This window comes from Salvelinus fontinalis, chromosome 3 (genome assembly GCF_029448725.1).
Source record: "Salvelinus fontinalis isolate EN_2023a chromosome 3, ASM2944872v1, whole genome shotgun sequence".
Classification (NCBI taxonomy): domain Eukaryota; kingdom Metazoa; phylum Chordata; class Actinopteri; order Salmoniformes; family Salmonidae; genus Salvelinus; species Salvelinus fontinalis.
In genome coordinates, this window is record NC_074667.1 from 40,163,926 (window position 1) to 40,178,105 (window position 14,180).

At 44.1% G+C, this 14,180-nt stretch overlaps 1 protein-coding gene across 3 annotated transcripts in view; it reads right to left on the reverse strand.

The window, feature by feature from the left end:
* LOC129847799 (FYVE, RhoGEF and PH domain-containing protein 5-like) overlaps window positions 1-14,180 on the reverse strand; it is a 139,688-nt gene that overhangs the window by 86,318 nt on the left and 39,190 nt on the right. For 2 of the 3 annotated variants that reach the window (XM_055915499.1, XM_055915484.1), the window contains exons 8-9: window positions 5,425-5,515; window positions 4,488-4,538 (exon numbers count right to left, since the gene is read on the reverse strand). In XM_055915499.1, the coding sequence (XP_055771474.1) occupies window positions 4,488-4,538; window positions 5,425-5,515 (142 nt within the window). The remainder of the gene's footprint in view (window positions 1-4,487; window positions 4,539-5,424; window positions 5,516-14,180) is intronic. The other variant, XM_055915491.1, reaches the window with a different exon arrangement.

A 14,180-nucleotide genomic window follows, 5' to 3' on the forward strand; every position in this document is an offset into this window, starting at 1 on the left:
TTTAAAAAATGCTTGATATTTCCTCATAGAGGATGATGTCGTCCTCCTGAGGAGTATGAGCTGGCCAATCAGTGTTCTACTCGCAATAATATTTTTTATGACCTGTATATGCCCACACCATTCTGATGTTGTAATTAATTATCGGTCATATTTAATAGAAATCTAGAAACACTGGACACTTAATACATTTTTTATATATTTTTTACCCCTTTTTCCATGATATCCAATTGGTAGTTACAGTCTTGTCCCCTCGCTGCAACTCCCGTATGGACTCGGGAGAGGTGAAGGTTGAGAGCCATGTGTCCTCCGAAACACGACACGATGCAGTGCCTTAGACCGCTGCGCCACTCGGGAGGCATTGGACACATACTTTAAAGATACATTTTGGCCAAAAACGCAAAAATAACTTTCAACTATATAACTGATCAATGCACCATCATATCAGGTCATTTAATGTTTAAAAGAAATTATGAATAAGATATTTGACTACAGAAGTACAATTTCTTACCAATCTCTACAGCTTCTGTCCAAAAACAAATCATGTGAAATGACGTCAACACATACTGCAGGAGTTACTGGCTAGCTACAAGTGGCTAGTTTAGTTAACAAACTAGCTACGTCGGTCGTGGTGCGCATGACCAGAATGACACCAGAATGATAAGTTGAACCGTTATTCGTGCCCAATGTCGACCGTTAAAGCTAATTTCCTGCAATTCTACACATTTTGCCATTGCTTATGATGTGTTCATATGCTATCTGGGGGGGCCATATTTTTAAAGAAATTATTGAGGGGGATGAATTGACCTGTTCTGAATATATCCTCCGTGGCAATTTCGCCTATGCGAGTACCTGTGCTTTTACACATGCTTTGTGAAGTTGGAGAAGCATTTCTCTCCAAATACTGTGGTCTTAACAGAATTGTTAACAGAACAGCACCCTCCGGTACTCCATGTTCACCCATGACTGCATGGCCACGCACGCCTTCAACTCAATCATCAAGTTTGCAGACCATACAACAGTAGTAGGCCTCATTAACGACAATGACGAGACAGCCTACAGGGGGAGGTGAGAGCCAGGAAAATAACCTCACCCAACGTCAACAAAACAAAGGAGCTTATCGTGGACTTCAGGAAATGGCAGGGGGAGCACCCCCCTATCCACATCGAGGGTACCGCAGTGGAGAAGGTGGAAAGCTTCATGTTCCTCGGCGTACACATCACTGGCACACTGAAATGGTCCACCCACACAGACAGTGGGGTGAAGAAGGCGCAACAGTGCCTCTTCAACCTCAGGAGGATGAAGAAATTTTGCTTGGCAGCTAAAACCCTCAAACTTTTACAGATGCACAATTGAGAGCATTCTGTCAGGCTGTATCACCGCTTGGTACGGCAACTGCACCGCCTGCAACCGCAGGGCTCTCCAGAGGGTGGTGCGGTCTACCCAACGCATCACTGTGGGAAACCTGCCCTCCATGAAACCTACAGCACCCGATGTCACAGGAAGGCCAAAAAGATCATCAAGGACAACAACCACCTGAGCCACTGCCTGTTCACCCCGGTATCATCCAGAAGGCGAGGTCAGTACAGCTGCATCAAAGCTGGGACCGAGAGACTGAAAAACAGGTTCTATCTTAAGGCCATCAGACTGTTAAATAGCCATCACTAGCACATTAGAGGCTGCTGCCCTATATACATAGACTTGAAATCACTGGCCACTTTAATAATGGAAGACTTATCACTTTAATAATGTTTACATATTTTTCATTACTCATCTCATATGTATATACTGTATTCTTTTCCATTCTACTGTATCTTAATCTATGCCGCTCTGACATTACTCGTCCAAATATTTATATATTTTTAATTCCATTCCTTTACTTTAGATTTGTGTGTATTATTGTGAAATATTTTTCACAACGTATTCGTTAGGAAATCTAAATTGTCTTGGGTAGAAGCCTTCTTCTGAGACACCGTAATGTAATGTATTATTATTTCAGATGGCTGTCTATCCTGTCTTTCCGTTTATAATCTAATGCTAAATTGCAGGTTTTACAGAATATATTGTTGTAATCTGCAAAGTTCTTCCCAGCAGGGTATTGGCACGCTTATTTTTCAAGTGATATTCTGATTTTGAATGTTTGATATTTTCTGGTTGGATTCATAGTCTCTCTCATAGTCTCTCCCCTTTAACTGTCCTAATTGCCCCATTTTTATAACCGTCGATGATCAAAGATTGAGTCTGTTGGAGAGGATCAGCTTGAGAAAAGTGAGGTGTAGAATCACTGATCTACAAATAGTATTCCCTGCCAAATAATAGGCTTTGTGCAATTAAGATCCGTAGAGCTACGCCTCCATTGGCTTAGGCGACACCCCCACCATGGTACCAGAAATTGAATGACTGATTGATTGGAGACAGTTTGAGTCAATTAAAGAGTATTTCCTAGGATGTTTTGCCTACAGCAAATCAAGTGGATACCACTGGAAATACCAGTAAAATATATATATATATTTTTTAAACAACCTAAACACCTGATATCTGTATTGTCATGAACAAATTTCAAATCAAATCAAATGTAATTTGTCACATGCGCCGAATATAACAGGTGTAGACCTTCACATGTGAAATGCTTACTTACAAGCCCTTAACAATGCAGTTCAAGCAATAGAGTTAATACAATATTTACTAAATAAACTATAGTAAAAAATAAAAATCACAAGGTAACAAAAGAAATGTACATAACAATAACAAGGCTATATACAGGGGGTACCGGTACCGAGTCAATGTGCGGGGGTACAGGTTAATCGAGGTAATTTGTAAAGTGACTATGCATAGATAATAAAAAGTGAGTAGCAGCAGTGTAAAAACAAAAGGAGGGGGGTCAATGTAAATAGTCCAGGTGGCCGTTTGATTAGTTTAGTTATTCAGCAGTCTTATGGCTTGGGGGTAGAAGCTGTTAAGGAGCCTTTTGGTCTTAGACTTGGCGCTCCAGTACTGCTTGCCATGCAGTAGCAGAGAGAACAGTCTATGACTTAGGTGACTGGAGTCTCTGACAATTTTTTGGGCCTTCCTCTGACACCAACTTATATAGGTCCTGGATGTCAGGAAGCTTGGCCCTAGTGATGTACTGGGCCATATGCACTACCCTCTGTAGCGCCTTCCGGTCAGATGCTGAGCAGTTGCCATACCAGGCTGTAATACAACCGGTCAGGATGATCTCGATGGTGCAGCTGTAGAACCTTTTGAGGATCTGGGGACCCATGGCAAATCTTTTCAGTCTCCTGAGGGGGGAAAGGTGTTGTTGTGCCCTCTTCACAAATGTCTTGGTGTGTTTGGACCATGATAATTTGTTGGCGATGTGGACAACAAGGAACATAAAACTCTATAAACATTTTACTGATAACATTCACCAACGGTAGTAACACACTTGAGAAAGTCCACAGAATTGAAAAGTAATGAATTCAACAACCATGTCTCTGTCACTAACAAATACAGTCATGGGTGGTAACTTTACAATTCACTCTAAAAGGCAATTAGATTGGAGGCGTGGCTTACTGGGGGCGTGGCTTTCAACTAGTTATTTTTGGCTACCCGTGAGAGGAAGTGTTGTAGCAGTTTATGTGGTCTATGGTTGTGTTAGTTAAAGATTGACTATGTCTGCTGCTAATTATGATGACTTTGTAAATGCTTTCATAAAAGCAAACTAAATATTGTTGTGTTGTCCTTATTCCAACACTGAAATACAAACCTTGGGGTGTAATAATAAAAAATACTATAAGAGATGTTATTGCACAACACTGAAAGTGTTAATTCCCTAACACTGATAAAGTGTAACAGCATCAGCACTAAGCACAGTGTTATTTAACACTTAAAAGTGTGGACCTGATTTAACACTGGAGAATTTGCTGTGCACAGACACACACAGACCAGAGGGGCCAAAGATAGCACAGCAGCTACCCACTCGTGAATTACATATACAGTACACAGAGGCAAGACAGCCAAAATGTCTCCCTAGTGATTTACCCACACACAAAGAAAAACATAGGGTAAAATGGCTCCCCTGTGAGTTACTCAAAATGCCAAATGAGCCCAAATAAATCCCTTATAAACACATACAAACAGAACCGACATGGCCCTCTGTGAATAATGCAATACAGACTAAGGAGGTATTATAAACTGGGTGGTTCAAGCCCTGGATGGTGATTGGCTGACAGCAGTGGTATATCAGACCGTATACCACGGGTTTGAAAAAACATGTATTTTTACTACTCTAATTACTTTTGTAACCAGTTTATAATAGCAATAAGGCACCTCAGGGTTTGTGGTTTATGGCCACTTTACCACGGCTAAGGGCTGTATCCATGTACTCTGCGTTGCGTCATGCATAAGAACAGCCCTTAGCCATGGTATATTGGCCATTTACCACACCTCCTCGGGACGTATTGCTTAACTATACCATGGCTAGTGCTTATAGCAGAGCTCCACTGTACCTTGTGTATCTTCGTATTCTTTGGAGTCTGGGGAGAGGTTGTTCAGGTAATCTGGAGGATGAGGAAAACAAACAGCAGCAATTGAGAAAAGATACATGGCCATTGATTGAACCACAGGAAGATGAGACAGAATAAGATCATTTTCATCATATACAATTTGTATGTATAAATGTTTTGATATACAGTACCAGTCAAAGGTTTGGACACACCTACTCATTCAAGGGTTTTTCTTTTTTTTTTTTAAACATATTTAACCTACTCTGCGTCTCACAAAGACACGGCAGTTGGAACCAAAAATCTCAAATTTGGACTCCACCAGATTTCCACCAGTCTAATGTCCATTGCTCGTGTTTCTTGGCACAATAATATTATTGGTGTCCTTTAGTAGTGGTTTCTATGCAGCAATTAGACCATGAAGGCCTTATTCACACAGTCTCCCCTGAACAGTTGATGTTGAGATGTGTCTGTTACTTGAACTCTGTGAAGCATTTATTTGAGCTGCAATCTGAGGTGCAGTTAACTCTAATGACCTTATCCTCTGCAGCAGAGGTAACTCTGGGTCTTCTTTTCCTTTGGTGGTCCTCCTGAGAGCCAGTTTCATCATGGCGCTTGATGGTTTTTGCGAATGCACTTGAAGAAACTTGAAAAGTTCTTGAAATCTTCCGGATTGACTGACCTTCACGTCTTAAAGTAATGATGGACTGTCATTTCTCTTTGCATATTTAATCTCAATTATAACATTTACTTTGATTTGTTTAACAGTTTTTTGGTTACTACATAATTCCATATGTGTTATTTTATAGTTTTGATGTCTTCACTATTATTCTACAATGTAGAAAATAGTCAAAATAAAGAAAAACCCTGGAATGAGTAGGTGTGTCCAAACTTTTGACTGGTACTGTACATAATCAAAAATGATTCACACGCACACACTTACCGTTGAGGAGCATGCAGTATTGAGCCACCCGTACGATGACCTGCAGAAGCTGGTGTTTGAGAGAGACATTGTCTCCTGCCGGACTCTGCTGCTGGGAAAAACAGACAGACATGTTACTGATAGCCTACACTTAACACAAAGCTATTTCCTAAATCCATATCTTTCCAAAAAGTCTTCACTGTTACAGTAAGAGAAAGGTTGACCAAATGATAAGCTTTTGCACTGACAGATGAGTAGACAGACAGAGAAAATAAAAAGCAAGGGAGAAAATTAGCAGGTGGGAGGAGGACAGAGCTGTGTAAATTGCACTCCACACTCTTAAAAGTAAAGGTGCCTGGAAGAACCTTTTGGGTTGCCATACCGGCGGAACCTTTCCATTTTACAAAGGTTCCTTGTACAACCCCTCTGAAAAGGATCCTCGAGGAACCCCTGTGTAAAGGTTCGAACCTTTCAGTGATGGGAGGTGTTCAATGTTGAACCTTTTTACAGGCCATGAACAGTCAAAATCATGAAATGTAATGATATTTGGATGAAACCAGATCAAAGTATGATGACCAAAGTATGAAAAATGACTGACTGTTGCTTCTACATAATGTTTCTGGTCCACTTCCACATGTCAAACACATGGATTCAGGAGGCGGAATTGTTAAGGGGATAGGGTGATGTAACCCTAACTCAAAAATGTGAAAACACCAATGGTAACATGATATTCTCTTACCCAATTCAAATAAGTACCACCTTGTAACCAACATCAGAGAAGGCGTGCAGAGGGGTGGGGCTTATATAGCTAGATCGCTACTCTACTGGTGCCAAAAAAAATGTCTGTAGGGTGTCAGAAAATATAATTAAAAGTTTACCCTATTCATATATGGCAAAGATACATATGTTTCCCCTTTCATCTGTGTTTGGTGTTGGCTAGTTACTGGCTATCTAGGTCTCCAGCCAGCATGGAACAAAAGGGGAGGAGAGTCATTCAAAACTCTGACGGAGTTGTCATGTCAACACATCCGTCAGTGATGTGAACCACATCCGAAAACACATACCAAACAGGAGATATATATATTTTAAAAATTGCTTTGTGTATTGCCAAACTTGCTTGAGATTATTTTACTGCAACACTGCTCACTGCATCCAAGTTTCTTGATACAGGCATCTCAAAGAGCTGTGAGTCAAGGTGAGCTCATGAATAAAAGCTCCCCGCCCACTAACGCTGTCTTTTCAAACTTCCTGGTACTTAGCAATGAGAGAAAAAGTACTTTTTCACAAAAACATAATGGGTGATATTTTAGTCAGTCAAAAGGCTATTTACAGTTGAAGTCGGAAGTTTACATACACCTTATCCAAATATATTTAAACTCAGTTTTTCACAATTCCTGACATTTAATCCTAGTAAAAATCCCCTGTCTTAGGTCAGTTAGGATCACCACTTTATTTTAAGAATGTGAAATGTCAGAATAATAGTAGAGAGAATGATTTCAGCTTTTATATCGTTAATCCCATTCCCAGTGGGTCAGAAGTTTACATAAACTCAATTAGTATTTGGTAGCATTGCCTTTAAATTGTTTAACTTGGGTCAAACATTTTGGGTAGCCTTCCACAAGCTTCCGACAATATGTTGGGTGAAGTTTGGCAAATTCCTCCTGACAGAGCTGGTGTAACTGAGTCAGGTTTGTAGGCCTCCTTGCTCGCACACGCTTTTTCAGTTCTGCCCACACATTTTTTTATAGGATGACGTCAGGGCTTTGTGATGGCCACTCCAATACCTTGACTTTGTGGTCCTTAAGCCATTTTACCACAACTTTGGAAGTATGCTTGGGGTCATTGTCCATTTGGAAGACCCATTTGCGACCAAGCTTTAACTTCCTGATGATGTCTTGAGATGTTGCTTCAATATATCCACATAATTTTCCTGCCTCATGATGCCATCTACTTTGTAAAGTGCACCAGTCCCTCCTGCAGCAAAGCACCCCCACAACATGATGTTGCCACCCCCGTGCTTCACGTTTGGGATGGTGTTCTTCAGCTTGCAAGCGTCCCCCTTTTCCTCCAAACATAACATTGGTCATTATGGCCAAACAGTTCCATTTTTTTTCATCAGACCAGAGAACATTTCTCCAAAAAGTACAATCTTTGTCCCCATGTGCAGTTGCAAACCGTACTGGTGGTTTTATGGCGGTTTTGGAGCAGTGGCTTCTTCCTTGCTGAGTGGTCTTTAAGGTTATGTCGATATAGGATTTGTATTACTGTGGATATAGATACTTTTGTACCTGTTTCCTCCAGCATCTTCACATGGTCCTTTGCTGTTGTTCTGGGATTGATTTGTTGCACTTTTCGCACCACAGTACATTCATCTCTAGGACACAGAACGCGTCTCCTTCCTGAGCGGTATGACGGCTGCGTGGTCCCATGGTGTTTATACTTGCGTACTATTGCTTGTACAGATGAACATGGTACCTTCAGGCATTTGAAAATTGCTCCCAAGGATGAACCAGACTTGTGGAGGTCTACAATTTTTTTCTGAGGTCTTGGCTAATTTCTTTAGATTTTCCCATGATGTCAAGCAAAGAGGCACTGAGTTTGAAGGTATGCCTTGAAATACATCCACAGGTACAGCTCGAATTGACTAAAATTATGTCAATTAGCCCATCAGAAGCTTCTAAAGCCATGACATAATTTTCTGGAATTTTCCAAGCTGTTTAAAGGCACAGTCAACTTAGTGTATGTAATCTTCTGACCCACTGGAATTGTGATACAGTGAATTATAAGTGAAATAATCTCTGTAAACAATTGTTGGAAAAATTACTTGTGTCATGCACAAAGTAGATGTCCTAACCAACTTGCCAAAACTATAGTTTGTTTACAAGAAATTTGTGGAGTGGTTGAAAAACCAGTTTTAATGACTCCAACCTAAGTGTATGTAAACTTCCGACTTCAACTGTGCATGGGAATCGGAATGACTGTTCGGGACATTTAATAATATATTGTAGAGGTGGCAGCCTATCAGATTGGAGGTGTGGCAGAGTTATTTTTGGTCATTCCTGTTTATCATGTTGAGTTGGTACACTGCAAATTAAAATGTTCCTTGAATATTTATGCATATTAAACATTCTAATATAATATTGACATTGCTGCGTACATACAGTAATAAAGTGTTAACTATTCCAACTTTGGGATTTGATTAGGCTCTTAAAGAACTCATACGCCTCTGATACCTTCATTGAAGCTACTAGCAATAGTTCCTTGAGGAACTCTAGGGATTCCTTGAGGATCTCCAGGTTTCCTCAAGTCACCACTAATTCTAAGAGTTTCAGAAGAATTACAAGTCACTTATGTGACGAGCCAGGGCCAATATCTCAACATAGTGCTGGTCAGCACTTATAGTCCCTTCAGTGCCCTCCAGAAACATCCCTATACACTTTCACTTTTACACACACAAACAAGCATGTACACAAACACACACGCACACACTCACATGCATGCAAGTGCAAACACACAAGTGCACATGTACACACACACACATACACACACAACCACGATCACACTTCCCTACACATACAGCATGGGTCACAAATCAATGCCAAAGTCCTGGCAGAGCAATATGTTGATTTGATGGGGGAGTTGTAAAGACTGACCATCTGCTAATTAGCTTTTCTTATCTTCTTCACCAACAGCTAGACAACAGCAATGCAACCAAAGACAAACACACACACAGTCATAGCCTACTGTACAATAACATAGACCTTATCCTCTCTCTCTCTCTCTCTCTCTCTCTCTCTCTCTCTCTCTCTCTCTCTCTCTCTCTCTCTCTCTCTCCTCTCTCTCTCTCTCTCTCTCTCTCTCTCTCTCCTCTCTCTCTCTCTCTCTCTCTCTCTCTCTCTCTCTCTCTCTCTCTCTCTCTCTCTCTCTCTCTCTCTCTCTCTCTCTCTCTCTCTCTCTCTCTCTCTCTCTCTCTCTCTCTCTCTCTCTCTCTCTCTGTGCATGCTGGGAGTTTTGGAGTTTGAGTGTTTGGTGTGGAGGGCTCTGTCCTAACTATCTTTCTTGATTCTGTCCTTGGTCTTTTCTTTCAATTTTATTTTCTATGGTGGAGGGCTAATGCATTATTTGTTCTTCTCAGCCTGGCGCGGAGGAGACGCTGTCGATACGGTATGGATTCAGGTGTGTTCCTGAGAATGGAGTTAAAGTGGAGGAGAACAGTCGGTGAACAGGTAGGAGCTGATTTTATACATTCCGCTTCTAGAATGAACAAAGCTGTGGTTGTGTTCATGAAAAGAGCAAATTTGGTTGGTAGGCTAATATCTAGTGGAATATTTGTAAGGGGTGTGTTGGTGCCAATTTGACCTCTTTCTACCCCTTCGACAAGGGTGGTAGTTGCAAATTTGCCTCAGTTTATTACGGATGATCAAATCAGGAAAGAGCTGAGTCGTTTTGGTAAGTTTGCTAGCGGTTTTCGTGTACTGTCGGCAGGTTTTCAGGCAGATGCCGTTAAGCACGGTGTTTCATTCCGGAGGCAAGTGTTCATGTTTCTGAACAACAATGAGCAACAGCTAAATGTGCATTTTAAAGTGAGGCATGGGGAGGGGCTCTACACAGGGTTTGCTAGCACAGATAGTCTACAGTGTTTTGAGTGTGGGTCTTTGGGGCATAAGAGCTTTGCGTGCCCACATAAAGACCAAAGACAAGGTGAGGGCACAAGCGCCAGTGGGGGAAATCGAGGTCAACGTGCAGGGGGCAATGAGATGCAGACAGCAGAGGCTGGGCCTAGTCATGCCAGGGATGGTGGTGAAGATGAGGCTGGGCCTAGTCATGCAAGAGATGGTGGTGTAGATGAAGCTGGGCCTAGTCAGGCTAGAGATGGTGGGGTAGCTGAGGCTGGGTCTAATCATGCTATGGATGGTGGTGTAGATGAGGCTGGATCTAGTCATGCTATGGATGGTGGTGTGGCGGAGGCTGGGTCTAGTCATGCTATGGAGGGTGGTGTAGATGAGGCTGGGTCTAGTCAGGTTATGCTAGTGGATGAGGAGAATATGTTGGGGAAGTGTAAGAGACTAGGGGGGAGGAGGAGGGTGTCAAGCGGAAAAGGAAAAAGGAAGTGGTCTAAGGCACCATGGAACCTTTGCCTGGGGGGGGTGGCTGACCAGAGAGGGAGGGCAGGTGGTTCAGGATGGGAGATGGAGATGAGGAGTAAAGTGAATCTGAGGAAGAGGACGATGAGGAGTTATTTTTTTCAGACTCCTCTTCAATGGGTCCAGAGCTGACAGCCAGTCAAGCAGAAGGGTCAAAGTTCACGTTGAGGGAACTGACAAGGTTCCTGAATGAGACCAAGGGGAAAAAAGTTAATCTTGAGGCTTTTTTTTCTGATCCGAGAAAGTTTGTAAGATCAGCACAACATGCTATGAAAAATGAGTAGCATGGTGTCCTCTCACCCAGGAAACGATTTAGTTTGAGGAAGTGGGTCACAACAGTACGTAGGGGTCTACCTTCAGACACTGTTTAGATGTATAGTTTCTTTCGGGGACTGGGGCTTTTTGAGCTTTGCTATTGGTCTCTTTCTTTGCTGGCTTTTCCCCCACTTCTTATGGAAACTCTTCGGGTAGGCTCGCTCAATATAAATAGCGCCAGAGATGCGGGAAAGAGGAGTGTGTTGGGTGAATATGTAAAACAAAAAAAAGTACAGGTGCTGTTTCTGCAGGAGACGCATAGTGATGTATTGAATGAAGTCGATTGGGGGCTCTGGTGGAAAGGGGCAAGTGTGTTGAGCCAAAGGACAAATTTTAGTGCAGGGGTGGCAGTCCTTTTTGTACTGCGTCTGTCTGTAAAAATTTGCTCCTCGAAGGAGGTGTGTAGGGGTAGACTGCTTGTTGAAAACGCAGAAATTAACAACATGGGTTTTGTCTTTATAAATGTGTATGCGCCTAATACAGGGAGAGAGAGGGGGGTTCTATTTGGGTCTTAGACAGGAACTCTCACAGGTAGCGCCTGAGGAGACGCTGGTGGTTGCCGGGGACTGGAACTGTACAATGGATTTTACGAAAGACAGAAATGGGGTAGAGCCTCATTCAGTGTCAGTGGGAGTGTTAAGGGACATCATTAATCAGTTCGACCTAGTGGATGTTTGGAGAACTAAACATCCCAACACAAGACAGTATACATGGGTGAAGGTTTTTGGGGCTAGGGTGAGTGCAGCTCGACTTGATCGGTTTTACATGTCCAGGAATCGGAGCAATAGGCTGTTGGGCGCTACCATTCTCCCGGTGGGGTTTTCGGATCACCACATAACCATCGCTCGGCTGTCTATTTCACCAAGGCCCCGGCAGGCATCCTATTGGAAGTTTAATGTAAAGCTCTTCCAAGATGCCACGTTTTGCTCAGGTTCCCAGACCTTTTGGGAAAGGTGGGGGCAGCGAAGAGAGGAGTATGAGTCTCTGATTCAATGGTGGGATGTGGGGAAAGTCCAATTTCGGCTTTTCTGTCAACAGTATACAGCTCTCTCATCCTCAGAGGCTAGGAGAGTATTGGGGGAACTAGAGCGTTGTATAAGTGAGATGGAGGTAGAGATGGTGGGGCAAGGCAATGTAGGCCTCCAGGCTAATTTAGCTGAATTACGTAGGGACCTGGGTAGTTTTTTCCAGGTTAAAGCAATTGGAACACTTGTAAGAGCTAGGTTCTCCATGTTCAAGGAGATGGATGCTCCCAGCTCCTCCTTCTTCGGTTTGGAAAGACAGAGCGTTGAAGCCAAGGGTATGCATTGTCTACGGATGTCTGATGGGTGGGTGACCTCTGTGGTGAGGGAGATGCGGGAGCGGACGGTGAAGTTTTATACTGAGTTGACTTTCTGACTCTCCTGCCCAAAAAAGGGGACTTGTGTGAACTTAAGAACTGGAGGCCTGTTGCATTACTCTGTGCGGACTACAAGATATTTGCCAAGGTCCTCTCTAACAGACTGAAATCCCATCTGGACTCGATAGTACATAAGGACCAAACATATTGTGTAACGGGACACTCAATCACAGACAACTTGTTCTTAATCAGGGACATGTTGGACTTGTCGAGAGGTTCTAATGTGAACTTTGGACTGGTCTGTTTAGATCAACAAAAGGCTTTTGATAGAGTGGACCATGAGTATCTGTTAATGTGATGTCTGTGTTTGGGTTTGGGAAGAGTTTTTTCACCTGTGTGAAGCTGTTGTATGCTGGGGCGTCATGTATGGTCAAGGTGGGAGGGGGGCTCAGTAGGCCAGTCTGGGCAGACGGGGAATTAGACTAGGATGCCCTCTATCGGGGCAGTTATATACACTAGCCATTGAGCCTTTTTTCGGACTGCTACGCAGGAGACTGCAGGGAGTGTGCTGGACAGGCATTCGTGTGGTGACAGGCATAGCAGTGTCAGCATATGTAGATGATGTTTCTGTGATGGTCAGGATATGCAGGCACTAGAGACCAGTATGAAGAGGTACGAGGGAGCTTCGTCAGCTAAGGTAAACTGGGGCAAGAGAAAAGCTCTGTTATGTGGGGCATGGGGGGATAGGGCCCTTCCTCTGCTTCCAGGGGGTTTGCAGTGGGGTTGTGAAGGGCTTAAAGTGTTGGGGGTGTACCTGGGCTTGGAAAGGTGGGTCAGGAAGAACTGGGAGGGGCTGTCACAGGCAGTGGTGTCAAGACTGGCCAGGTGGAGGTGGCTCCTGTCTCAAGTGTCATATAGAGGGAGGGTGCTGATAATCAACAACCTGATGGCATCTTCCCTGTGGCATTAACTGGCTGTCCTCAACTGTCCCCGCTGCAACGCAAGCTGGTGGACCTGCAACGCAAGCTGGTGGACTTCTTCTGGTTGGGCCATCATTGGCTGAGGGCGGCAGTGTTGTACATGACAGTTCATGAGGAGGACAGGGCCTGGTGGAACTGGAGAGCAGGGTGGCTGCTTTCCGACTAAAGGCGGCACAGAGACTGCTGTACCATACTGATGTCGGCAGGAGGGAACCAGCATGCGCACTGCTGAGGAGAGCTGGCGGATTAGGGTTGGACCGGCAGCTGTTCCTCATGAAGCTGGAGAGGCTGAGTACAGCAGGTCTCTCAGATTTTTACTCTGCAGTGCTGAGGGCCTGGCAGCTGCTAAGGCCCACACGAGAAGGATGTGTGGAGCCTGGGCTGTGGGTGTGGGAGGAGCCTATCTTCCACAACCCAGCCATCCCTTTAAGATCGGTTCAGTCGGCCACCCTGCAGAGGCAACTGATGGCAGCGGGTTTACAAAGGCTGGGTGACCTGCGACTGCTGGGAGAGGAAGGGTGGAAAACCCCGGAAGTCCTGGCACAACAAACAGGAATAACGTCTCTTAGGCCGGAGGAGGAGGTCCAGGAGGCACTGTCTGAGCCGGTAAGTGGGGTGTTTGAGCGGCCAAAGAGGGAGGGGCCACCAATGTTTCCGTCACTGCAGGTGACGGCAGAGACTGGAGACTGGCAAGGGGGTCTGGAGGACTTGTTCGATTTTAACACTCCGAGCCTGGGGGAGTTTGAAGGTGTGGGAGGTAAAGCCCTCTACAACCTCTGCGTCAAGGTAAGGAGCATTAGGAGCCTAACAGGAGTGAAGGCACATTAGTGGCAGGGGGTATGTGGGGCGGAGAGTATGGTGGGTTTTAGTTGAAGGGGGCTTTACAAACCCCCAGTACCAAAGAGGTTAGGGGACCTACAGTGGAGGGTTCTTCATGGAGCCCTGGCCACTAACAGCTGGTTGGTACGGGTTGAACCGGGAATCGGGCAGGGGTGTCCT